Source organism: Mesoplodon densirostris, chromosome 1 (genome assembly GCF_025265405.1).
Source record: "Mesoplodon densirostris isolate mMesDen1 chromosome 1, mMesDen1 primary haplotype, whole genome shotgun sequence".
NCBI classification, from domain to species: Eukaryota; Metazoa; Chordata; class Mammalia; order Artiodactyla; family Ziphiidae; genus Mesoplodon; species Mesoplodon densirostris.
The window spans coordinates 25,903,586-25,931,011 of record NC_082661.1 but is presented as its reverse complement, the minus strand read 5'-3'; the positions used below and the strand labels follow the sequence as shown (position 1 = coordinate 25,931,011).

The 27,426-nt window shown below is 54.3% G+C and overlaps 1 protein-coding gene across 1 annotated transcript; it reads right to left on the bottom strand.

Annotated features, from left to right (window-relative positions):
• Nucleotides 1-494: 494 nt before the first annotated feature.
• ITPRIP (inositol 1,4,5-trisphosphate receptor interacting protein) lies at nucleotides 495-27,426 on the bottom strand. Its single transcript, XM_060099863.1, has 2 exons — nucleotides 27,204-27,426; nucleotides 495-6,060 (listed from the first exon to the last, which is right to left on the bottom strand). The coding sequence occupies exon 2, from the start codon at nucleotides 6,045-6,047 to the stop codon at nucleotides 4,377-4,379; it is 1,671 nt and encodes a 556-aa protein (XP_059955846.1). The 5' UTR covers nucleotides 6,048-6,060; nucleotides 27,204-27,426; the 3' UTR covers nucleotides 495-4,376.

Below are 27,426 nucleotides of genomic sequence, written 5' to 3'. Positions count from 1 at the left end.
AGAGATGTTCACTGCAGTGTTGTTTAAACAGCAAAAAAAGTGGAGACACCTTAAGTGTTCCTCAGGGGAGGGTGGGTAAATTAAGGTACATCTATCACACAGGGAGATAGCAAGCAGCTATTTTAAACAACAAGGTAGAGCCAAATGTTCCAAAAAGATGTCCAAGAAAAGTTAGACGGTATGGTGCAATTTATGTAAAAAAGAACTAAAGGGATGCATCCCCACACGTGATACGTACATACACAGAAACATTTTGGGAGGATAAACAAGATACTTCCTACTGAATAACGGGGGAATGGGCTGAGAAGTCAGGAGTGGGAACTTTTATCTGTTACTAATTTTTCTGTGGTTGAATTTTTTTATCATGACTGTATTGGTTTTGTTTTTAAAAAGAACAGACACACAAGTTAGAAAAACAAGCTATCTTTGGATGGCAAGGAGAAACTTGCCATCCAAACAGATTTCCTGAAGTTAAAAACAAACATTGTGACCAGTTTCTACTCCTTGCAAGAATTTAATTCTTCCTTTAACTTTGAAAGATGTCCCTCCAGGGTAGAGGGAGGGGGCAAGTCCGGGGAGGGTGAATTGGGGGGCCGTGGTGAGGTGAGCCGAAGGCCCACACTTCCGTCACTGCATGGCTCTTGGCTCTCTGCTTGTGGTCAAACCAAACAACTTTCCCGCGCTATCCCATGAGGCGGAGGCCAGACGGGGCATGAGAATGTTCTGAATCCCGCTCTGCTGAGTGACTGACGTTAGAACTTCCAGGACAGTCACTCCCTGCTGCCACCGCTGCTACCAACCCCGCTCTGGAAGGAGGCTTGGCACACAGTACGTGCTACTTAAATGTTGCCTACATCTATGGTGCTTTCCTGCCCTCGCTCCATGGCTCTGGCTGAAATGCTTTTCCTGGTCAGTCCTGCCCATCTTTTACAAACAGTATCTGGCAGCGCCCTGCCGTGAGGCCCTCCCTAATCCCCCAGTCTCAGGGGTTCTTGGACTTCCAGCATCACCTGGGAAACTCGGCAGAAAGCAGATTCCTGTGTTGGACTCCTAGAGATTCCACTGAAGTCTGCAGTGTGGCCCAGGAACCTGTGCCCCGGTGATACCCATGCGTGACCTGCTAGAAAGGAGTGCTCACCAGTTTTGCCTCCCCCATCCCCTCTCTGCTTCTCATACCACTAGTGTAAGTGTGGGTGGACTCACGGACGTCTGTGGTGTGGCAGATGCCGCTTGGACCATAGATCCCAAGCAGGCTCATCGGCTTCTACCAGGCCTTTCTCCCAACAGTTTTGTAGGGAAAGCAGTCCACTTGGGTTTTCTTTCACTTTCTATTTGGAAAGGAAGTGAAGAGTCATCCTCAGCTAGGGGTGTCATCAGTCACTTGAGGGCGCTTTAGAAATAGAGCCTTACCTGGTTGCCGTGTAGGTTCAAGGTGGGGTCTGGGCATTTGACCTAGCTCTCCATAGGATTCTGATGACACCCATGATTACAAACAAACCAGTGCTGGCTGGTTTGATTACAAACCACGTTCTCAACCCAAGCTGTGCTTTTTTTTCTTTTTTTTTGGTCATGCATCATGGCCTGCAGGATCTTAGTTCCTGGACGAGGGATTGAACCCGTGCCCCCTGCAGTGGAAGTGCAGAGTACTAACCACTGGACGGCCAGGCTGTGCTTTGACAAGGCAGAGAGAGGGGCTGGGGCTTTTGAGGAGGAGAGGCCCTCGTTCAACCTAACCGACCTTGTGGCTCAGGTCAGCCCTGCTCACTTCACTTGTCAAGAGGTGCAGCAAAAGTCCTGGGGCATTTGGTACAGCAAGTGAGCAGATGCTGGGTAATGTCAAGCATGCTCGGGAAGGAAAGAGATCCCTCGGAGAAAGCTGTCCTTAGTGGAAAGGCCTAAGTGACCTGAAGGTCTAGAACTCTTCTGTTTAAAAGACAATCTCTCTCCTTCAAGCCAAAAGCTTCACATTACTCCCAGGGCCCACATTCTTTGCACACATCAGCTCTGTGAAATAAGGTTTTGTGCTGGAATCCACCCTATAGCCTGCTTTCAAAGGCCCTTTCTGGAACTCTGCAGGCTGCCTCAAAGATGGGCCAGAAATATTCTGTTTTGCTATTTTTTAAATTTCCTGAAAGCGTAAGAATAAAAAGGGAGTGAAAGCTTCCGCGTGTCAGTAGGAAATCCACCCCCTCCTCAGCTCTGCCCTGGGAAGCTCACAGCTTTCCTGAAGTTAAAAACAAACATTGTGACCAGTTTCTACTCCTTGCAAGAATTTAATTCTTCCTTTAACATAAATAAGGCAGCATGAAACACCAAAAGTCCCGCTGCTCTCTGCTTCAGAAGCAGCTTTGGTACATAAAAGATCCCCATTTCCCCGCTGAGTTGTTGTCTCTGTATAAACAAGAGGCCAGAAGGTAATTTTCTCCTGGAAGCAAAGGGGAAGCCGAGGGAGATTCAGGCTTGGTCTTGGCTTCTGGAGGCTGGTTCTTGGTTGCTGGGGTCTCCTCAAAGCACATCAGATGAGGATGAGGATGGGAAAGGAAAGGCATGGGTGACAATAAATAAGGAAATTCCCCCAAACTGGAAATGGGGCTTTGGGGTTACTGTTGGAGACCATGTGGGCCTGGGGAGGGGCAGACCCAGGTGCTGCTCAGTCTAACCCCAGCTCACATGGAAGGAAGCTTCCTACAGCTTCCTCTGGGCTTCGATGCCCCATAACAGCTGAGCCTCCTACTGTGAATTAGCCCTGTCAGGCAAACTGTCCATCTTCTAGAACACTCCGAGGCTAGGTGAGAGCACTCCTGGGGTAGAGACAGGATCCTTTCTTCAGTTCATGGTGAGCCCGACACCCCTGAGGAATTGGGTACGTGTCTGGGAGGCACGGCCAGTTTCAACCATGGAAGGAGAGTGCTGGGGAAGGAGCACTCATTCTTGCTTCCCCTTGGCCCCCTGCAAAGGTTACTGAGGCAATGCCAAGAGAGGAGCTCCCAAAGGGCAAGTGAAGCCATAACTGGAGGAGGGAGTGGCTTCCCAGTCCCCCTGAACCAGGCCTGGAGACTGAGGCCAGCTCTGAGCACCGGCTCTGGTGCTTGCCCAGGGACTGCAGCCCAGCAGTGCCAAGGTGGCCTCTCTGAGGTCTGAGGGCTGTGCTTGTAGTCTGTCCTTACGTGTCCCAGTCAGCCAAGCCTCTGTCAGGTTCTTAGGGTGTTGGTCATCTGTGTGGCCAGGAAGGCCCATCCAGAAGGGAGGGTTCTGTGCAGTGAGGGAGCCCCACTGGAATGAACAGCCAAGGGGATTTGGGGGCCTGCATGTGGAGCTGGGTTTCCACAGCAATCTTGTTTCCAGGCACGCCCTGCTCTAGGACTGGAACCCTGAGGAAAACTCGGGGCTACAGCATCCCTCACCTCAGCTCTACGACCTTCTCTGAACTGGGCATCAGCGGCCAGACTGCAAACCAGACCCCAGGTACCAGGCTCTGCCCTTTGCCCCAGTGACCCTGTGCTCCTCTTTCTCTCTCATCGTCTATCTTCAGTGCCCCCCACCTCCCAACATACTGGTGGCCAGAGAGACCAGTTGTGGAGAGAATAACGAGGGGGAGGGGCCCACATACCATGCTTGTACCCAGCGTGGTATGTGGCACCCACAGGGTTCAGGACATAGCATCCTGGGAGAAGGGGCAGAGAAAAGGGGGTGCACCCTGAGTGAGAGGTGTAGCGGAAACAACGGCTAGCTTAAACTTCTGTCTGCCACCAAGTGCCCACTTCTGTGTAACAGAGACATTAGCCACCTGGGGCCTTGAATCTCTCTAGGTCTTTTCTCTAAATAGTATAAAAATGGCAGCCACAGTGGGGACCCCTACTGTGCAGGCTGTGGATGGAACACTGCAAATTCCCACACTGGTGCCCATTGCTTGGTTGCAGATGCCTGGGGTCAAGGGTTACTATAAATCGGGGTGCAAGGTCTTAACACGGGTCCCTGTTAGCATTCCTGTAGATCTTTTGTTGATATTCAAGTAAAGACTGGACCTGGGATGTAAAAAGAATCACACCCAAGTCGATGTTTGCATTGTCTGTAACTCAGCGTCCATAGAGTTCTGTCATCATCTTGGCCATTGGTGGTGATCCAAAAGTAAGCTGCAAAGGATCAGTCCCCAAACCCAGACAACAGCTTCACCAGCAAGCCCCAACGGCATGAAAGCAAACCAGCTTTGGCCTGGAATTCTGTTTCCTCTGTGCTATAGGGTCTGGCTCCCCCGGGAGGCTGAGCCACGGCGCCCTACAAAGCCTGTCATTTTCCCAGGACAGGGCCTGCACATGCCCCCAGGAGTGTGGACATGTAGGATGCCTTGTGTCCTGGCCCTCTGGGTCGTGGATGCTCTACAAGATGACAGCTTTTGAGGGCAGGCTGCCATGGTCTGAGGGAATATGGAGGGAATACTCGCTAATGAGCGCTGGGGCATTCTTGAGCATCTCATAGAAGGAGTCCACTGTCTTCCGGTAGAGACTTCGCTGCAGGACAAAGGGCCGGAAGAGGTTGAGAGGCTCAGCCCTGCGTACGGCCTCAGGGAGCCCCATGGCCTCGGGCACCTTGCAATTGCCGATGAAAAAGTGATGGAGCTTCTTCTCCAGCAGGCTCTTCTCCAGGAAGCACAGCAGCTCGTGCAGACGAGCATCGAGCTGCTCAGCCTTCCAGGCGGCTGGCCGCCGGGCGAGCAGGAGGTGCAGCAGGGCGGTCTTCAGGTGGTAGTTGCTGAGCCTGCTGGGGCCGGTCAGGCGGCTCTGTTTGGAGAGCAGGAAGGAGGCAATCTGTAAGCAGCTGAGGTGGCAGGCGCCCTCGGGCAGCGCCTTCGAGGTCATCCTAAGGAAGTGGCGCTCATAGACAGCGAAGGACAGGAGCCAATCTGTGCTGGATGGCGGGGTCGCCCCACAGGGCTCCCTGGTAAGATGGGAGACCAAGTACAGGTCGGAGTCATCATACTGGATCACAGGAATCAGGTTGAAGGGCATGAACTTCCCCGAGCGGAACCTGATCTTGAGGGACCCCGGGGTGTCCAGCTGGCCAAAGGCCAGGTCGAACTCGTACTTGTGGTTGATGCGGTGCCAGGCTCTGGTGAGGGCCGTCTGGAACCACTTCAGGACTCGCATCGTGTCCAGGTACGGGGAGTCTCCGACGCACAGCGGGTCTTCCGCCTCACTGCCTGGCCGCACCACATTGTTTTTGCCGTGGAGGAGACACAGCATGTCTTCCCCGAGTTTGGTCTTGCCGCAGATACAGCCCAGCGTGTCCTCGTCAGCCCGGACCACCTTGATCTGGCTGTAGCCCTGGCGGTCCAAGGGCACAGAGCGGCTGGAGCACCAGAGCTCTGGGTGGAAGCGGTAGGGCTCCGGCGGCATGAAGGGCACAAAGAGGTCGCACAGCAGCGGCCTGTTCACCTGCCAGTTCTCATACATGCTGTCCACGCCGATGAAGTCCTCCACCTCCATGTCCGCGTCCCGGCTGCACAGGCTCCTCAGGGCTTCCAGCAAATCATCCACGAAGCCTTCCACAAACTCCCGGGTGCGGGAGGCGTCGGCCGGGGCCCCCCGGATGCAGCGTTCGTAAAAGTGGTCGAGCGTGGCTTTGTTGGGCAGGGTGAGACCCCGGAGGGGGGCGCCTTCCAGGCCGGGCAGCTCGTCCTCGTCGGCGCCCAGGCACTCGAGCGAGGGCGCGTCCTGGTGGTCCTGCCGCCACACCTCGATCACCAGGAAGAGGATCATGCAGAGGGTGCTCCACAGGTCCCAGGCGGCGCGGCTCTCATTCTGCTGCTCGGCCTCCTCCGCTATGCGCTCCAGCGCCTCCTTCTCGGCCTCCTTCTCGGCCGCCAGCCGCGCCACCTCCTCCTCCAGGCGCAGCCGCTCCAGCTGCAGCTTCTCCTGGTGCGCCTGCATCTGGCGGATGATCTCCTCCTCGTTCTCGGGGACCGTGGCGTTCTCTCGCGGGAACAGCAGCGGGTGGTTGATGATGGCCGTCACCACCACCAGGCACACCCGGAAGAGCCCCAGCGCCATGGCTGCAGCTTTCCTGGGAACAGGGAGAGAAAGGCCGACGACGGTCACACCGGGCTCCCCTCGGTGCCGCTTCTTCCCTCCCACCGACCTCCGCCCCGCCGAGCTGGTGGACGCCTTACGGTTCTTCCCCGTCCCCACGCCCAGCCTAGCCTCGGGAACAGGAACCCCGAGGTCCCACAGCAGCGATCCTGGCTACACAACCACAGTGGTGGACCTGTTTCGGTCTGCCCAGACAGCCCTCTTACTGGCAGAAGCACCCCACTTTTCCTGGGAACCAAACCTTCTCTACTCCCAGTCCTTGTGGTCTGGGTGGGGATGAACCCACCCCCTGCTCAAGGGGTGAGCATGTAACCCAGGCCCAAGGCAAGGCTACTTCATGCTCCTCCTTACCAGCCACAGTGGCTGTTTCAGGGTGAGCTTATGACCCTATGCTGGCCACTGGGAGATAGAGGTAGGATTTGCTGGGACCAGTGGGGAGAAAGACTCACCCTGTTGCCTAGGGTTGCTGAGGGAACAGGAGTACACCTGCTGGTGGTTCTCTGGCTGCCTCAAAGAGGGGATGAGAAAGATGCCAACATGGAGGAAAGCATATGCCCTGGACCCAGCTGTGCCTGAAGCCATTACCTCTGGACTTTGTAGTCATATAAATCAATACATTCTCTCTTTCTTTTTTTTTTTGGTGGCACCACGTGGCTCGTGGGATCTCGGTTCCCCGACCAGGGATTGAACCTGAGCCGTGGCAGTGAAAGCCCACCAGGCCACCAGAGAACTCCCGATACATTCTCTTTTTATTTAAGTCAGCTTGAGTTGTTTTCCAACACTTGAAATCAAAACAGTCCTGTATAAGACATCCCCTCCCCCCCCGCCAGTGAATGCCTTCTAGTGAATGCTTGTTTCCTCAGTACAGTATAGCCTAGTGGTTAAGAACAGGAGGGTTGGGTTCCAAAGCCAGCCCTGTCACTCACTGGGTAGCTGTGTGACCTTGGGCATGTTAACTCACCCCTCTGAGCCCCAGTTTCCTTACTGTACAAAAGGAAAGCCAGAGCACCCAGAGGGCCATCGTACTGATGGATGTGTTGATCCATGCAAACTGCCTACACAGCACAGTGAATGGTGCACAGCATACGTTCATTGAACAGTAACAGAAGCAGTCTTGAGCCCTTATCCTTCCCCACTGTAAACCTCTCCTTCTGATCTGGAAGGCTCCACCCCAAATTCAGACATTGATCTCCTGGCTACTCCTGGGTCTTTCCCCAGAACAGTCTAGGAGACAACCAGAGTGACTGAATCATTGGCTTTCCTCTCACGAGTCGTCTGAACTTTAAATCTGACTTCTTAATTGTGAAAGGAGACACACCATTCCTCCAGGATAAATGGATTTTTAGCTCTCGGGAATTTGGGGGAAGGACTAACCTCTTACAACACAGTACTTGCTATTCAGACTGCAGCTGCAGCATCTTCTGGGAGTTGGTTAGAAGTGCAGAATCTCGGGGCTTCCCTGGTGGCACGGTGGTTAAGAATCCGCCTGCCAGTGCAGGGGACACGGGTTCAAGCCCTGGTCCGGGAAGATCCCACATACCACGGAGCAACTAAGCCCGTGCGCCACAACTACTGAGCCTGCACTCTACGCTCTGTATGCCACAACTACTGAGCCCACATGCCACAACTACTTAAGCCCGTGTGCCTAGAGCCCGTGCTCCGCAACAAGAGAAGCCAGCGCACCACAACAGAGTAGCCCCTGCTCGCCACAACTAGAGAAAGCCAGTGCGCAGCAACAAAGACCCAACACAGCCAAAATAGATAGATAAATAAATAAATTAATTTTAAAAAAAAAGAAGTGCAGAATCTCTGCCCCACCCCAGACCTATTGAACCAGAATCTGCATTTTAATACCATCCACATTAAAGTCTGAGAAGCAGACTCACATGGTAAGTCTTATATTATACCCTCTTCTCCCTGGCTGGAATCTTGGGAAGTAACAATTGGCCTTTTTTACATTTGCCCCACTTGCTTCCTGCCGGGGACCTCAGCTAGGAGAGCAAATGGCCAAAGGAGGTCATCGTTGGAGAACCAAGAGCCCCCCCCCCACAATATATGCCAATACACCCCACTCCCTGACCTTGAATTCGCACCCTGAAAGCCACCTGTTCTGGTTCTTACCCTAATGGTGCCAAGAGGCAGGTATCTGTCATTAGGTAAGAACACCTCTGTGGGTTCTACCCAGCAGTGCCAGGATGTATTGGTTTGGCCAGAAAGTTTGTTCAGGTTTTTCCAATGTTACGGAAAAACCCGAACAAACTCTCTGGACAACCCAATAGATGGCCTGAGTTGCCACACTTGGGCAAAGCCTGCTGCTCAGATGTGATTCCACCCTGTCAGTGGGAAACAAAAGGCTTGGCAGGGAGGAGGGAGGTCCAGCAGCAGCAGAGTTCGGTGTGCAGACACATTCAGGCCTCAGAGGTGAACTCTGAAGCACTTATGTAATTTTACTTGAGGAGGAAATGGAGGACAGGAGAAAGTGGAGGAAGTCTTAGAGTGGAAGGGAGGTGGGGTGAGGAAAAAGAATGGGGGCAGCCAGCCAGCTTCTCTTCCCCAAGACAAGAAGCAGCTTGCTGGATAATTTCAGAAACAGGTCAGCCCCGGATTCTACGTTAGAGAAATATTAGTGGAAAGTTTGGCCAGGGTGGTCCAAGATAAAACCATAAGGCCGGCTGATAAACGTGGATCAGAGTTTTAGGATAAAGGTGTGGAGTACTAATAGTAGAATACTAGGTAGCAGCCAGTTAGGAGATAATTTGGGGGTTTTGAGGCCCTTCCGGGCCTCTGTACTATAGGCAGCCACATTTGGGCACAGCGGGCCCTGACAAGTCACAGCAAAAGTCTTTGGCAGCACCTGATTCCAGAGGTCAGTTTCCACGCCAACTCAGGGTAGGATGCTACCAGCTGGGGAGGGGTGCCATCAGCAAGTCCTGTGACTAGGAAGTCCTCCTCCTCTCTACCCAACAGCTTCCACAGGGCTACCTGTATATGTCCTCATGTCTTCTGGAAGATGATGGGCTGTACTGGGGCAGGCAAGGTTCAAAACTCCTAACCAACTGGAGCAATTGACACAGCGCATGAGGGGCTAAGAGGATGGACTCTGGAGGAGACGGACCGACTTAGCACCCAGCATGTGTACCTACTGGATATGTGACCTTGGACAAATCATTCAACGTCTCAGAACCTCAATCTCATCATCTGTAAAATGGGAATAACTATACCTGCTGTTGTAAAGGAGATAATGCATAGAAAGCACTCAGCAAAATGCTTGCCCCTGAGCAAGTTTTCTTATAAAAGGGTAGCTGTGATGGGATGGGAATAGCAGATGAACTTGCCTGCAGGGGTTTGCGATGCAGTGGGCCACAGAGATGCCCCTACATGGGACTCGGGCAGGAAGGAGGCAGCCACAGGAACACTGGCAACAGCAGGGTAACCAAGAAGACTCAACAGGAGCACAAGGGAAACAGGAAGGAGCCCAGGCTGTAGAAGCAGACAGGCCCAGGTTTGAACCGTGACCGCTCCTTGCTGAGGGGTCTTGGGTGAGCCACTTGGCTTCCCTGGGGCTCCACTGCTGTACCTGTGAGATGGCGCTAACAGCAGGTCCTCCTTCATAGGAAGGGGCGGTTAAGCGAGACCCTCCATCTCAGGTGCTGAGCACAGTGCCCGGCATAGGGTCAGCACCTTCCAATACCAGCTCCTTCCCCCTTGGCCTCCATGGGCCTCTTTTCTCACCCGTCAAGCACACCAGCCCTGCCCAACTCCCATAGGCCTGGAAGAACACATGCTCAAAAGTGCTCTGAAAGCACAAAACATTCCCCTGGGACTGCTGTTCCTTGGCACGCCACTGCTTCTGCCCTGACCCCAAGCAAATGGGGAGAAGCCTTCGGAGCCTTGGGTCCTCCTGGAGGTGGAGTTCTCTCTGACTCACTCCCAGCTTAAACCGCCTCCACCCTCCCATGGATGGGATGGGATCCCAGCTGTCATTTTGCTCCTGGTACCCTCTGTGCAGGCTGGCTCTGCCTGTGGCACCTAAGTGATGGTGAACAGGGCGGTGGCTGCTCAGTGCCCATGACGTGGGGCTGGGTTAGAAGCCTCCACTACTTCCCCTCCCCAAACCAAGTCACAAGAACACTGCCCTAGGGGCTGTGGGGATCAGAAGAATGAGGGGAGAGAATCTGGATGTTTGGACTTTTGGGGACCACAGGGACAGGACAGTAGCTGAGAGCCTCTCACAAAACCGTGGATATATGTATGCACGCGTACACATGCGCGCGCGTGCACACACACACACACACACTACTCACCAAAGGGCCCCTTTCCCCCAATTTCAAGTATGTCTACCTCTGCCTTGGCCCAAAGCTCTCACCTCTACAAGGCTGCCCCATACATGCAGTCTGAGACATCCAGTTGGGTTTGGCTTTGAAAATAAACCTGGGCCACTTGGAGGGTTTTTGTTGGTCTGCTTGCCCGGAAGCAGGCAGGAAACCTGCTGAGTTCCTCTCCACCCCTGCCCGGGCCCACAGAGCGTAGTGGCCCATGCAAGTCACGGCTAAACTTAGCCTGGCAAAGGGCCAGGGTCATGGGGGCAGCAGGGGCTGGGGCAAAGGGCTGCAGGTGGTGGGCCCAGACCAATGGGTTACTCAGGCCCTTACTCTGAGCTTGGCCGGAAGCCCCAGACCCTGGGGGAGAAATCCAAGATGGCCCCCACTTCCGTGGGTCCCTCATTCCCACGGCCCCCAGACCCCTATAGCACACCCACCACAGCTTAATCCAATAAATGCCACTGACAGCTGGCTAACAGTGGGACTTCTCTGGCGGTCCAGTGGTTAAGACCCTGTGCTCTCAATGCAGAGGGCACAGGTTCCATCCCTGGTCAGGGAACTAAAATCCCACACGCCACACAGCGTGGCTGGGAAAAAAAAAAAAAAAAAAAGAGTTGGCTAATAGTGATACACTAACATTTATCAAGCCCTCACTAGGATGTGCTGGGCACTGCACACAGCGGGCCCTGTAAACTTCTAGGTGGTGGGTGTCACTCCTGTTTCACAGGTGGGTTAACCATAACCCAGGAGAAGTAATATTTTAGCCCCACAACTAGAAAAGGCAAAGCTGGGCTGAGGAAGCCTGCTCTGACTGCCTCCGCCAAAGCCCAAGTTCTTTCCACTGTGTTATGTCTACAGAGCACCTACAGTGTGCAAGTAACATGCTGGGTGCCCCAGGGCCCACAAAGATGAGCGTGCCATGATCCTCTGTAGTAGAAACACCACAACCCACGTGGGAGGCAGACGGCCACCACGTACCCTCACAGGACGGAATGAGCAATAGGCTACAACATCGCAGAGAGTTTCACTGCCGTTCTTTTGGGGGCCCCTCCTTGTCTGTAGACCTTCCCTGTGCCCATCTGCTTGGCTCCACATCCACCATGCCCCTTCCTTCCAGACAATTCTTACAACAAACTGAGACCAGCAGGAGCCTGTGTCCGGCCCCACAACGTGTTCATCAACACCCCTCTGCCCTGTCACCCACCAGCCCCCTCCCAGGGTTGGCTGACCGTGGCCTCAGCAGCGGGGGCGCCCTTCCCAGCAGCCCGGCAGACCCCCTGGGACAGTGGTTCTCCAAATGTGGTCACGGTTCAGCATCACTAATATCACCTGGGAACTTGTTAGATGAGCAAATTTTCAGGTGCTGTCCCAGACCTGCTGATCAGAAATTCCAGGGGTGGGGCCAGCACCTCCAAGTGGTTCTAATGCCCACCCCAGCTTGCGAAACACCCCTTCCCAAACCAGGCAGACCTCCAGGGAGGAGGGGGTGGGGCCCGTGACACTGCCGCCCAGCTCCCGGAGCTCGCCCAGGGTTTGCCCCACGCCCAGCCTGTCAGATGCAATTAGCTCTGCTGATCACCACAGCAAAAGTAGCTCAGGCCCCGGCGTCATCTTCAGAGCCGAAAGGAGAGCTGATGTGTCCTTATGAAATGGAATAAGGAGGTGGGCTGATGGCAGCGGAGGGCACTTGTAGCCCAGGACCCGTTGGGTGACTTGAGTCCCTTTCCCATTGCTTAGGTTCTGGGCCTCCTGAGAAAGAAGGGGCTAAGGGAGACCCCTCCTGGGTGCTTGGCCTTGTGCTGGAGTTTCACAGTCCTGGCTAATGACATACATGTTGTTTGGGGGAAATAAATCCACAAATTTAAGAAAGTCAGAGTTTAGAGTGGTACTAATCTAAGCCCCGTTTTACCGAGGCGTAACGAGGAGACACACTTGACTGAGAGATGGGTGAAGGTGGAAGTGGTCCAGGTAGGCTGGACATCACCCTGTGGACCCTCACAGCCAGGAGAGGTTAAGTGAAAGGTGATGATGTTTTCATTAACAGCGGATAGGAAGCTAATTACTCTGCGTGTGTTTTGTCATTTAATTTTCAGAACACCGGTTAGGTAGTTGCAACACCCCTACCTTGTGAAGAGACTGATGGTCAGGGAGGTGCGCTGGGTGGCCTCTAAGATTCCCTGGACTGCAGTTTGTGACGGAGTCCGCCCCCCTCTCTGTTCCACCTCCATCCCTCAGGGGCTGATGGGAAACTGAGTGAGCCTTGCCACCTCCCTGGCATCACTGCCAGTGGTGACCACCAAAATCATTAGGTTGACTATCCCCCAAGTCTCCCAGGCCTTGGAGACACAGGACTGGAAGAAAAGAGAGATTGAGGGGACTTCCTGGCAGTTCAGGGGTTAAGACTCCGTGCTTCCAATGCAGGGGGTGTGGTTTCGATTCGGGTTGGGGAACTAAGATCCCACATGCCACACAGACAAAAAAAAAAAAAAAAAAAGAAAGAAAGAAAGAAAGAAAAGAAAAAAGAAAAGAGAGGTTGAATGCAGAGCACAGAGTTTGACCTTGAGTCTTGGTTTGGAGTGTGGGCCCCAGGAGCAGTTCGTCTGAGCCCTGGTGAGGCGCCCCTCCCGTGGTCCTGCCTGTCTCCACGCTTCTCTCTGGCAGAGCCCAGGCCGCGTGCTGGTGTCTGACCAGCTTTCCTGCTGTTCAACAGCACCCGCCGTTCAGGCCCAGCTCAGGGACCCCTCCTCCAGGGGACCTGCCCTTCTCCAAACTCCTGCGGGTCAGGCCGCCTTCCTGCTCTTTACTGCGTTGGTTTACCCATGGGTCCCTGCCTTCCCACCCACGGTGCCAGCAAGGGCCCCCTCCAGGCACCAGGCATGAGGCTGGACACCTGCAGGCACCCAGTGTGTCAGTGGGAGTTGGCTTATCCCATACTTGGGAGGAGATGGCCGGCTGTGCGAGTGATAGGTCTCCACACACTCCTTCCTCATCCATCCCCTCAGGGCCAGGGGACAGACAGACTCAGCACAGACGGTTCCAGAAGGGCAGCTCTGCAGCCACTGTCTGCCACCTTTACAGGATGGGGCTTCCCTGCTGGAGAGGAGAAAGGCCCAGCAGGGGCAAGGCCAGGGAGCCACTCTCTTCATCTGCATCCCACACAGTGATGGGGGAGGCAGTTTGGGGGGGGAAGGGAGGGGGGCTGAGCAGCACTGAGGGTGGGAGCAGGGCGCTGGCAGGCCTCAGGCGTGGGCAGAGAGGGAGGGGCGGGCAAGGAGAGGAAGTGAGGAAGGAGGAAGGAAGAGGACCGACAAAAATTAATTGAGCAAGTGGGTAGAAAGGGTGCGGTTCTGGGCCCCCAGGGCCGCCTCTTCTCAGTGCCTTTGCAGTGACCTCCTCCGTCACCTCCACCCCTCCCACTGGGCAGGACCTCTGTCTTGGCCTCCAGCCTGTGTCACCTTCCTGGGACCTGCCACCCTCAGGGCCACTGGGCTCCTTCCCTTATCTCCTTTGCCTTCCTGGGGGCAGGAGTGGCGGTGGGAGACGTGCCTGGAGTAGGGGCGTGGAGAGGGGACACTTGCCCACCACAGATGAGCTTGGCTGCAGATGCCAGACAACTGGGCCAAACAGCCCTTCTCTAGGGGGAGCTACCGTACTGTGGTTCTATGCATCCCAAATGGCATAATCTTTTTTGTTTCCCCCAAGAGAAGCCAGAAATCTGGATTTTATCAAAATCCCAAGTTTACAATGTCTTCTACTCTTTCAAAAATTCTTTAAAACCCATGTGAGCCAAATAAAATATGTCAGAGGGCCACCCAGAGTCTGTTGCCTCCTCTCCCTGCCCACTGCTGCCCCCCACTCCCCACCAAGCATCCCTCAAGGCGGCCCGTGACCCCGGGGCTCACCCCACTCTTCCCCTCATACCACCACCTGCTAGCACCTCTGCATCCAGGACTCCCCAAAATACCCCCCTGGCTCGACTTTTCACCCCAAGTCCAGGGCTGACTCTATCCCAGTGTCTCCCCGTCGGCCCTAGCAGCCACCCTCAGAATAATCCTAACCAGGCTGTGCTAGGGGCTTATACGTGCCTTCCCCACAGCCTCTCTAGGGACTAGAAGGAAAGAGAGAGACCACGTGGCCTAATGCGTATGCACTAAGCAGCCCTCAGATTACAGACCAAGGCCTGTGGTCCCCAGGACCGGGAGCTGAACCCCCGCCAGCCCTCCCTAACCTGGGGAAACCCCAAGGGTCAAGACTGGGCCCTGATGGAGGTTGGGGAGCAGGGCAGAATGAGGGGGAAAGCAGAGACCCTGCCCCCATGCCAGAGAGGTGGACCTACTGATGGGCCCGTGGGAAAGTGCACACTGCGAGGAGAGCGGCCTTTCCACTGACATGAGCTCTGCTGTCGCTGCACGTGGCCACGCTGGCCAGACTCACAGAGGATGCCCAGTCACACCCGCCAAAGTGTGAAGTTTCCTCGAGGCCCATTCTCGGAAGAGGGAGGCGTTCCCAAAAAAGTCACCAGGATGCCAAACCCATCCTCTGGACTGGGGTCATGCAGCCAGCCAGCCCAGGTGCAGGAAGGACAGTGGGCTGGACTCCAGCCACGTGGGTGGGAGAGCCCACATCCTTCCTGTTTCTGCTCCTCTATCATAGCCCATGCATGTCCCTTGGTGGGCAAGGGATGGAAAAGGCAGGGAAGCCATCAATCTCCCAGGAAGGACAGGGCATCCTTCCTCCAAGCCATGCTGCCTAACTTCCCCACAGCAGAGGCCCTGACCCACAGGGAGTCATGGAAAATCACAGCATCTTAGGACAGACAGACAGACTGCGGCCTGGGGTCTCAGAGGCTAAGGGATGACAAGGAGGCCTGCAGGTCACAGAGATAAGGAAAGGCTCCCCTGGCAGCCCTGAGTCAGGGCCCACACCTCCCCCCTACTCATCCATATTCCCCAGGGCTCCTCTGGCAGTCACTGCAGTGGGTCGAATGGCAGCCCTCAAAAAGACAAGTCCATGTGCTCATACCTGGACCCTGAGAATGGGACTTCATTTGGAAGAAGAATCTTGACGGATGTAGTTAAATGAAGGCTCTTGAGATGAGACAGGTCTGGATTACCCTAAATTCAGTGACAAGTGTCCTTATAAACAGACAGAAAAGGAGAAAACAGACAAAGAGGAGAAGGTGATGGAAGACAGAGGCAGAGGTTGGAGTGATACTCCACAGCCCAGGAAGGTCTGGAGCCACAGGAAGCTGGGAGAGGCAAGAGAGGATTCTTCCTTAGAGCAATTGGAGGGAGTGTGGTCCTTCGAGGACCCTGATGTCAGACGTTTGACCTCCCGAGCTGTGAGATAGTAGATTCCTGTTGTTTTAAGCCACCGCATTTGTGGTCTTTGGTTATGGCAGCCCCAGGAAGCCAATGCAGTCTCAAAGCACAATGCACTCCCCTCCCCTCCCAGTTTGGCCACACTGACATTCGCATTTCTGCTGGGCACCTCCAACCTCCCCAGCTGCCGCTGCCATCGCTGTGCACCAAAGCCTGGGGCTTCCACACCAATGGGACTCTCCCTTCTGGCCCGGCGTGGTCCTTTGGAATCAGCTCCTCTAAGCTCTCCCTAATTCCCAGACACCTCAGGTAGCCCTGGCCCTGAAGGTCTTCCTGCCCCACTTCAGGGAGTTCTTGTATCCATGAGACACAGGTCTGAGCTTTAGTTCAGTCTGATGTTCAGGGCCTGGTCTCAACCAGCCTCAGGGGAACTCTCAGGTCACTTCCCTCCTGCCCGGGGCGGGGCTTCAGATTATCTACTGTCCTCTGAACACCTCCTAGACTTACTTTCCCACCATTCCCTGCAATGTCCACGCCTAACCCTACCCAATGGTCCTCACAGCCAGCCCATTTCAGAAACCGCTTCCAAGATTCTTCCAGATCCCTCCCTCCCCCAACTTCTGAGACAAATCCTTCTTTCTTGAAAGGGATAGAAGAACAAGGAGAGGGAGATGGCCTATTTATTAAGCCCCTCCGAGGGCAGGCTGGTGTCTGGTGCCTGGTGTAGATGGTGTCTCCATAGATGCGCCCCTAGCAGGGACCCAGCAAACACTTGCTCCTCAAGCCTTTATTCTTAGCTCATTTCACCTGCGCAGCAGCCCCATTTCCCAGGCAGGAGCCCAAGGCGATGAGAGGTTGAGCAATTGCTCAAGGTCACACATGTAGGAAGAGAGCAGATGAGAGGCGGACACCACGCCAGGCCCAAGGCTCCAGACCTTGCTGTCTCCCCGGTGGACCCCAGGCTACTCTTTCCTCACAGCGAGCTGCTTGCCTGAGGTCTGGTCTTATCCCACCGCCTTCCTCGCTTGGGCTCCTCTTGGGTCAAGGTGGGCCTGTTTCCCTTGACACTCTGCAGAGCGCCTGGCAGACACCAAATACAGGGCTGCCTGCTTAGTGTGCTAAGGACAGGGCGGGCGACCTTGGGGACCCACCAGCTCACACACTGCACATGGGAGACACCCGCTTTCTAAAGACGGCCTCTATAAACGCCTCCATTCTTAGGAAGGATGCACGTCCTACAGCAAGCGTGCACCCAAGGGCCTCCCTTGACCCCCAATTCCCTCATCAGGTTTCTAGACCTGAAATCACAGGGTGCGTTTTAACAATACAAGCGCAGTGCTAACCATTTCCCACAGCGAAGAAGCCCTCATGACTGTCAGACGTTGGCTTGGCTTGAACTAGTGTTTCTCTTCAGTTCCCCTCTGCCCATGGGCCCCATGTCACTCACAAGAGCGGCTGCCCAGAGGGAAGAGGAACACCCACCTCAGGGCAGCCAGGCCAGGGCTCCCAAATTTGTCCGCTGTCTCGCCCTTCACCCTGCGTTTTCTACACCCCAGGCCTCCAAGCACAGCAGCAAATACTCAGGACAAACCCCACTTTTGCCACGGGGCAGGGAGGGCAGTCTGCAGCAGGGGGCGGGGGAAGCAGGCTCCGGACGCAAACACACGGGCTTAGGGGAGGGGACTTAGGGGGTGGAGCAGGAAGCCGAGAGTAAATACGAAGGACAACAAAGGGAAGACAGGGCCCTCGCTCGGCCACCCGCTCCCCCGTCTCAGAGCTTAGCTGGGGATGGATGGGATCAAATAGCCTGTCAGTGCCCAGCAGCCCCCTTCCCTGTGAGCCCTGGATGGGAACAAAGAGAGCCCAGCTCAGGAAAAACACCCTGGCCTCTCCGGCATGGGCGTGGGGGGATGGGCCCCGGGGGCTTTTCTGTGGCCACAGAACAGCCAGGTCCCCCCCTCCCTCCCTCCCCACCCAGCGCCTCTTACTCACGTGCTGCCTTAGAGGGATGCTGGCCCCTACACGGTGACGTCCCAGGCTGCGTTCCCACCCTGGTCCCTGAGGCTTGGGTGTACCTGACACAATGCCTGGGCCCCAGCTGGGCTGGGAGAGGGGGAGAGAGATGGGGAAGAAGGGAAGTGCTCTGGGCCTCCTGCGCGCACAGACACACACACACACACACACACACACACACACGCGCACACACACACACACACACACACACGAGTCATGCTCTGTGACTGCAAAGATCTAAAGACCCCTTTCATCTTAATAAAGGGGAACAGCAAGAGACACAAAGGCAAGTGGGAGGCCAACACAGCTGTAAAAAACTTTAGAGTTGTGTTTGGCCTCTTGGCTGTGCTCTCTGCTGCAGGGACCTGGGCTGAAAACAGAGCAGGCAGCCTGCCTGTCCTCCCTCACCAGAGCTGCATCGGTTGTCAGAGCAAACCAGTTCTCCTCCACCAGGGGAAGCTGGGGGCCTAGGCTGTAAGGCCAGGCACTATTAGAAAAATGACCCCAGAATCATCTAGGAACACAGTCACCCTCCCTGTGAATTACACAAAACAACGACCTACAACCACATGGTTTTGCAGCCACAGGGACGGAGTGTTGATGAGGTTGTTAGGATGCCCATGCTCTGTCCCGGCTTCTGCTCCAGGCTGCACATGGCACACAGTAGTTGTCCCAGAACCAACACACAGGTCAGGCTGGTGTAGGGCGCAAGCAGCCACTGATACTGCTGAGTTCACCTGGACATATTATACTCCCATCCCAAGGCCGCCCAGAAAGAAACAGCTCAAAGCTCTTCAGCTCAGAAGAGCTTAACACTTTGTAGAGGCTTAGTAGCAAAGGGGCCAAACTCTGGAATCAGAGGCCCGGCTTTGAATCCTGGTTCTCCCACTTGCTGTGACAATAGCACCTACTTCATGGCATGGCAGTCACATGGTCGTGCTCTGTAAAGGACACTGTTATTGGCATTGGTATTGGTGACAAGGCCACGTCTCCGTTTTGACTTATTAAATCCTGCCGAGTGCATCTTAGGGACTCCTCTGGGCAGAGAGGGGTGGCCTGTATCTCTGTAGCAACTCCAGAAGCCTGGGGACAGGGTGAAGTTGTCTCCTCTACCTCCCCGTTTTCTTCTAAAGGCCCCCAGGGGGACGCCACAGAGGGAGAGCAGGAAGTTTGGCACCTGGGAAGTTCACAGCTCCCTGCTGCCCATCTGACAGCGACACTGAAAGCTCCTCCACTGCACATAGAAGGAGAAACCAGTGTTGGTCTCTGATGCCTGGCATTAAAGGTGTAGGCGCTCCATGGATGCTTGCTTGCTTGCTGAATGAAGTCAGGACTGGGAAAAGAACCTCACTGCCTTTACTCCCAGGAGCAGGAATTTGAGATGGGAATGGAGTAAGGCATCCTGGATGAAGTAACTTCTAAATTTTTTTTCTGGGAGGCACCCTGCCGTTAGAAAAGCAAAGCAAAGCACTAACAGTGGTAAGCAACTCGGGAAATGTAAGCAAAAACCAAGACAGACCCCTGGAGACAGACCAAAGCCACTTTAGGTCTGGACAAGCTTCAGCTAATTGTAGGCTGACTGATTCACCACCAGCGCTGACCACGATAATGACCCACAAATGAACTCTGACACAAATTATCTGACCCCCAGCTGCGTCTCTCCTTGACACCCACATCCTCGCTTGAGAGCCTTCTAGAAATGGACGATAAATGGAGGATGACAGGGTTTGATGCAAATCAGGTAAGAGTAGAAGCAGAGGACCAACCCTTGGTAGAGTGACGAGCAACTCCCCCTTTCTGGAGAATGCCAGACGCACCGCATGGCCCTGACACCCAGGGGAGGGTTTAGTAAATAGCAACCAATGCACTACATTCACTGAGATTTAAACATTGTGCAAAATGCTTTACATGGCTATATCATCCTCACAATAAACCTCTGAAGGAGTCACTATCCTCATAAGGAGACTGAGGCACAGAGAGGGGAGGCCATCCATTCCACATCACAGAGCCAGGATTTGAACCCAGGACCGCCCACCTTTCAAGCCTCCAATCTTCCCATGACACCATGTTGCTCAGTGCCCCTTGAAACATCAGTCATGCACCTGTGGCCTTTCCTTCCCTGCACTGTTAGGGAAAAGCAGGTGACAATTTACGTGAAATATGGGCACGAAGCAGGGAGTCAGACTTAATGAACCCATGATGTTCCTTCCACCCAGAGATTCTGGGAGTGTGGCCTGGGATATCGGAGATGGCTTTTCCTCGGGAAGCCTCCTCTGCCGTGGATTAGGAAAAAGGAGTGAGGTCTCTTCTAACCCTGGGTGGTGGGTTTGGGGGTGAGGCATCAGGAGGAAGAGGCATGGATGCATGGGGGCCTCCAGGGCAGCACACGGGGGTGGGACCCAGGCATCCCCACTCTCTTCCCCTCCAGCCCAGGCATGCCTGCCTCCTCAGTGACTCTGAAACAAAGTCTCAGCAAACAAAGGACCTTTTCATGAACTCCAGGCAGGTCCCCTGACTGCTACTAAGAAGGCTATTGAAACAGGCTCCCAGGAGAACAGTTTGTTATGAGCACGTGGCTTTGCACCAATCAGCAGGGCCAAAATGACAATGCCCTCCCTTTGGTTTGATGCAGGTTGGTAGGAGACTCTCCTGCATCTGCTGCAGGAAAATAACCTGGAAGGAGAAAGTCCGGGAGAGCTTCAAGCAGAGGCCCTCCTGCTGGGCAGCAGAGCGCCCCACTGTGTTATTCACCTGGAAGTGAGCCAGTTAAACGTTGTGGGCTTTGAATTTTTTTCTTGGGACTTCCCTCAGAGGATCTCAAAGTGCTCTGAATATGACCTGGTACTGGCCATTACTGTCCCCATTAAACAGACAGGGAAACTGAGCCCTGTCTGTCAATATCACAGAGCAGGAGGGGACCTGGGGTTGGTGGTCTGCCTGTTGTCTTCTCACCTTTGACACTCAGACTTTGTGGGATTCTGTCCTTAGGCAGGACACTGTGAACATGCTGTCCTCTCTAACACCACTCACCAAATCTCTGGTACATCTCAAACACCCTCAAATTCCTGCATAAACTGCTGGGGAGGAAGGGATTCCACAGGTCTCATTTAGCCCACCTAGAATTCCACAGGGAAAGCCAGAGCTGGGTGAGAGGTGAACTCTGAGACTTTGCTTCTATTTCCAGCTGGTACCTACTCCTGGGGCAGTGGATTCCGGACATTCCTCCTCTGTGCGCCTTTGATCCGCATTTGATCCGAAAGCTCTGTGAGGCCACAGGAGCCCCAGCAAGGGCCCTGGCACATCGTAGGTGCACAATAAGTACATACTCGCTCCATCAATGAATGAAGGTTCTCTCTTAAGTCAGCCCCCACAGGAAGGACACGAGCAGCCTTGTTTCTCACCTTCCTTTGGGGGAGGGGGCGTCGGTGAAGGAGGGAAAGCCACTTTTCTGATCTCCCCATCACTGCTCTGGCCTGCTCTTGCCCTACGCCCTTCACGGATTGATTCAGGCTGTAGAAGGGAGACCCAGAGCCATGGAAGCCACCAGAAGCCCCTCAGGGGTCATGCTTTTTGCCCCAGTTGCAGTTCAGAGGACTAAACAAGAGAGCATGCTGACAGCTATGCTCTGCTCTCTGGGGGCAAATCCAAGGCCCGAAGACCCTCCACCAACTGGCTCATAGCCCGGACCTGTGGCCTGCAGTCCCGCCCTCTTCTCCTGGCCCATCCTCTAAGAAACACACCTGTGGATGTAATGCCTTCTGAGCTCCTTCCGTTGTCAACGTCAAGTGCCTTACAGTTGGGTGGTTTCTGTTCCCCCACCCCACCGTCTGACTTAAGGTGGAGGTGTTGCCTTGGGCAACAGTGATGGCACCTGTGAGGTACTTCCATTCTGCTGATGTCACGGGGTAGGCCATGTGGATGGAGGGGGATGCGCTTTCTACAGGAAAACGTCACAGGTCCCAAACTGCTCAGGAGGATCCTATACACCTCTTGGGCACAACCAAATAATCCTCTTCTTGTCCCAGAGAACGTTCTCACCTTTCTCTCCCCTCTGGATGCCTGTTTAGGCCATGCCTCAAACTTGACTTCCCCCCTCCAAGTGTCAGTCAAAAGGTTGGGATGGGCAGCTTTATCCTCAGCTCTGAATGAACCCCACTCAAGGGCACCAATGATCTCCTTCTCACCACCTGGGATAATCTGGGTCCCTGTGGCCTTGCCCTTTGCCCAGACCTCAGAGGAGGGAGCAGCGGCACAAATGGGGGAAGTGAGGGTCCCAATCTGGCAGAGAATGTAGATCCTCCATTGACCTCTACTGTCTTTAAAAGCTCATACTAGGGACTTCCTTGGTGGCACAGTGGTTGGGAATCCGCCTGCCAATGCAGGGGACACGGGTTCGATCCCTGGTCCGGGAAGATCCCACATGCCAGAGCAACTAAGCTCGTGGGCCACAGCTACTGAGCCTACATGCCACAACTACTGAAGCCCGTGCACCTAGAGCCCTGCTCCGCAACGAGAGGCCACCACAATGAGAAGCCTGCGCGCTGCAAGGAAGAGTAGCCCCCGCTCGGCGCAACTAGAGAAAGCCCGTGCGCAGCAATGAAGACCCAACGCAGCCAAAAATAAATAAATTTCAAAAATATAAAAATAAATAAAATAAAATATTTAAAAAAAACAAAAAAGCTCATACTAGCCAGATACTGGTCTGCACCAGGCACTGTGCTCAGTGTTTTATAAGCAGGTCCCATGAGGGGTTATCCACATTTTACCCATGACAGAGCTGAGGCTTGGAGTAGTCAACGCACTTGCCCAACGACTGAGAACACCCAACTCCTGAGCAGTGGAGCCAGGGCTGAACCCAAGCCTTCCTTACTCCAAAGCCCATGTGAGTCATACCTCCTTGGCTCTGCGGCACCTGGAGGCTGTGGCTTTCTAAAGATGAGCCATGAGGGGGCCTGGACAGAGACCAAGGAGAGTCCTTTAAATCCAAAGAGGCCAGCTGGGCAGGCCAGGTGGCTAAGGCAGCCAAAGCAAGCACTTAGGACTGCTTCACCACGTCCATGCTCACACGGGCGCTGCAGTAAGTGGCCAGCCCCGGGCCTCCCGCTTCCTTGAGCATCTGTGTTGACTAGGGACCATGTTTCTTTGCTCTGCTTCACTTCTTCTTGACCCATCCAGGTCACCTGACCACCCCCTTGATTTGCGTGCAGCATCTACCCCTGTGGCCTGAACCTACAACCCTGAAATTTTATAGTAGTTATTTAACTTATGCAAAAGCAACTCAATGTAGTTGGGAGCTAATGCTTAGAAAGCACTAAATGAAATAAGTAAATAAAATAAAAACTGCTAAATTATCAAAGAGGACAGGGAGAAATCCTACCGGTACACTGCCTTTGAGGGACTGGCCAAGGAGATACACAGTGCATACAGGAGTGCTAGTCTACCTGGCAGGTATCTCTCCACTGGTGAGGGAGCCACAGAAGTGAACAGAGCCCATGCTATTGGACCATCACTCCCCCTGCCCTCTCCCTCCCCTGATCTGAATCCAGCTTTGCCAAGCAGTAGCTGCCTTCTGATCTTTGGTTTCCCATGTGCCTTGCCCAGGACGCAAGAAGCAGGTATCATTCAGGCTGCACGACAGTCACAAAGTCTCCTTGCAAGTTAATACACTAGCAATTTTATTTGTACACTCACTTCGAGGAGCTCTCTTGAGATGACTCAGCAGCCCAAGTCCAAACTGTTCTGAAAACTGTGGAGATGGGGTTTCTAGAGGGCACTGCTAAGAGCCAGATTCTGGGACAGGTGACATGATTGCAGGTAAACACCACCCTTCTGGGAAATCAGCTAGGCACTAGCCGACCCTTTCCAGGAGACATCGTGACTTTCCCATTAGCTGAGAAGCCTATTTTGTTTAAAATACTGTCTATAGACAGTACGCAGTAAAACCCTCTGTTGCACCTAATTAAGTGCTGAAATGTATAGTGTGAAAAATAAATGACCATGTCTATGGAGCTGTGAAATGGAGTTTTGGAAAGTCTTCCCGGACGAGCTTGGGAAGGGCGTTTGCACGTGAACAGCACTGCACAGGGATGGGGCCTGTGGGGCTTGGAAGTGTCAGGACAGCGTGTTCAGATACTTCTCCCATCGTCCACTCCCACAGGCGTTCTCTGCCTAGGTCAGGGGACCTGCGTGGTGCCTTTCCTCTGCACCACACCCAGGCAGCACTTACTCATCACCCTCATGCCAGGCCCCAAACTGGATTTGCGACCTCATACTGCCTAGCAATTAAGAAGGAAAGCCATCTGAGGCTTGGGCCAGGCCACTCCATCAGCCCCCGAGGCCAGGCCTGCCTCTTTCTTTCCTTTCTTTTGGCTGCCAGGTGAGTTTTACGTCTTTTTCCATCTGAGCTGAGAGCAGGTACTACTTCCTTTGACAAAGAAAAAGAGCAACCGCCCTTCTCTCTTTTTCATGAGGGCCCCCCAACCAAACTAGCTTTTTTTTTTTTTTTTTTTTTTTTTTGCGGTACGCAGGCCTCTCACTGTTGTGGCCTCTCCCCTTAAGGAGCACAGGCTCCGGACGCGCAGGCTGAGCAGCCATGGCTCACGGGCCCAGCCGCTCCGCAGCATGTGGGATCCTCCCGGACCGGGGCACGAACCCGTGTCCCCTGCATCAGCAGGCGGACTCTCTACCACTGCGCCACCAGGGAAGCCCCAAACTAGCTTTTGAAGCTTAACCTGCTTCTTGCTCCGTGAATGCTCAGTGACTGGAACATTCTGAATACTTTATTTCTCTGTGCCTTAGTTTCCTTGACTATAAAATGGGGATACCAATACCTATGTCACTGGGCTACTGAGGAGATTAAATGAGTTAATACAGACAAAGTGGTTTTGGGAAAAAAAAAAAAAAAAAGCCTGGCAAATGTTAAGCCCTCAGTAATTGTTGGTTACCAGGGCTGCTGTGTACAGTTGTATGGGTGGTACACTGCTCAAGAACACCCGGCTGCGGGGTGGTGAGGATGAATCCGGCTCGCATGCTGCTTGCCCAGCTATGTGCCTCGGCTCTGTCCACCCAGATGAGGCCCCTTTTTCTAAATGGCACCAGGGTGCCATCCTCTTGCCAAGAGGAAGCACCTTATTCTAATTCATGCAAAGGATGGAACAGGCTTGCAGCAGCCTTGGAGGTTATTATTATCAGCTCTTGGCACTCTCACGGCTATGTCCCCCTCCGCAGCAAGGCGAGATTAGCCCCAGCCACAAGTACGGTTCTGCTCCTTGGGTGCCCAGCACACCTGGAGCACTTGCCCCTCCCTTAGGACGCTCGGGGGGTAAAGCCTTCCCCAGGATCCCCCAGGGGCTGCCCTCCTATTGAGGGGACTCTGCACCCCAAACATGGAGCCACAGTGTCTTGGACTCTGAAGGGACCTTCTCCTTCGTAAGTGTTGATGGCCACCTGTCTGCTGACAGTGATGGTAACGCTTTACCTGCTGAGGAGCTCTAGTTGTCGGCAGGTTCCCCCTTACTTCTAAGTAAATAAGATCTGTCTCCTGCTTCTCCCACCCAGTGAGTCTCTGAGGCCAGAAAGAGCAAGTCTCCTCTTCTCAAGTGACAATGTTGGAGATTCCTGAAGGCCAGAGCCAAGTCCCCCTAGGCTTCTCAAACCTGGGGGAAATATTGCCAGTTCATTCCCTTCTCCCTCACAAGGAGCACCTTCCAGACCCTCCATGGCATTCCATCCTCTCTCCTGCGGACAAGTGACAACAGGGCTGTGCACTCCAGACCCCAACCCAGATGTGCATCCTCTCCCTCAGACAGAATTCCCCATCTTCTTTCTCTTTATTGACCCCAGGGGGTCCAAGAAGGAAAAAATACAAAACCAGGTTCCTCCCAGATGATACCTTCTCAGGTGGGCAATTTTGCCAGAGGTCTCTACCAGAAGTTCCTCCCCTTTCTTGCCCTCAGATGAAAAGTTCACCCACACACCCTCATCTTTGTTTCCCTCATGGGCACTGCAGGAGCCAGGAGGAGTTCTTGGTAAGGTGACAACTTCTGGGCTGATGGCATGAGGATAAAAGTTCAGATCCTTGCCACCCGAAAGCTGGCACATGAAACTGCTGCATCTTTGAAAATTACGGAGCTAGAGGATGGCACTTGAACAAAAGCCTTTCCAGTGGAGAGTCAGTCTAACCACTTTATGGTTACCCACAGTGGAAAATATGAGGGCAGGATGGCCAAGACCAGCAGCACACAGGGAATTAGCAAACAATGAAAGCCACTTAGGCACGTAGGCTGGAATGAGGATTCAAAAGCACAGCCTATTATGTTATTAATAAGAGGTGAATGGCAGCAATTCTACCTGTCTACCAGGCCATTTTCCAGGCTGACTTGGACCTGTGACTGCATCCAGCACAGATTTGCTTTACCTGGCAGCCTCTCCGGGGTAGAACTGGTTTGTAAAAGGGAAGGGCCCTGGGTCAAATCCAAGAGGAACAAAGAAAAAAAGAACAGGACTCTGAAACCGATTTAGATCCAAAAGGATAGGGTCCAGGATCTGCCAGTGGCTGGTACTCTTCTAGTTTATTTTTTTTTTGGGGGGGGGGATGGGAGGGGTGGTGCTCAAACCAGTCAGAGGAGCAAAAGGCAAAGTGTGGTCCCTGAGAGGTTCGGTAAAATATTTTCCCTTCCTGGGAAGCAGCATTTTTGTTTTTAAAGAGAAAGAGCATTTTGAATGGGAAGCCCAGCCCTGGGGCGTCTGAGTCCCTCCACCCGGCAGCCAGGAAGTTGGGAACTCTGGGAAGGGGGTCTGGGATGCTATCAGAGGTCAGGTGGCAGACTAGCTGCAGCCCCAAGAGAAAGTTCTGCGCGGCGTGGGATCTCCTCCACCAATAGGCCTGAAAGAGGAAGCGGCGGGGGCTTTAATCGGCCCCAGCAACCTCATAGCTTCACTACGTTAAACCGAGAAAAAACAGGCTTCACACCTACTCCCTCCTTCCAGGAAGGGCAGGAAGGAGGGAAGGGAGCGAAGGAGCAGGACGACTCGGCCACTCTTTCAGCTCTAGCACTCTGCTCGCAAGGTCGAAAGTAACGGATCTTCGGGGCGGTAGAAACAGCAACTTGGTCCCTCTTCCGGCACCGCGGCTCGGTGCGCGCGGAGGAGGAGCTGCCAGACGCCCGGGGCTGCAACGAAGCGCCCACTGGGGTCTCCGCGGCCCGGGAGAGGCCCGAGCGGAGAGGCTGGGACGCAGGACCCCGCGCGGCGCGCGGAGGGAGAGGACAGCAACCGCGCTTTTGCTCGGGCGCCGTAACCGGGTTCCCCAAGTCAGTCCAGACCTGGGAGGGCCGGGCGGGCACCCCGCTCCAATCCTCCTCCATCTCCGGCGCAGCTCCGCCCGGTCCCTCTTCTTCCTTCCAGCACTCGAGATGCCCGGGGAGGACGCAGAGCCTCGCGGCCGCGGGCCCGATACTTACGTTCAGCTTTGGTCCCCGCTCTCTGCCTCCGGAGAGACCGCGCGAGCCCCGGCTGCGCTCGCGGGTCCCGGGAGCCCCGAATCCGCTGTCTGGCGGCGGCTGCGGCTGAGCGTCCGGCCCGGTAATTAGAGGGACGTTGACGGCGATACCCCGGCCGGCTCCCGCCTTCCGGCCCCCATCAACAGGCTCTAAAGGGCTTCAGACTTACTCATTTCCTGGATGT

Bases quoted from the DNA above. Each gene is read 5' to 3' on its own strand.
- ITPRIP (XM_060099863.1), bottom strand. From the start codon at position 6,047: ATGGCGCTGGGGCTCTTCCGGGTGTGCCTGGTGGTGGTGACGGCCATC.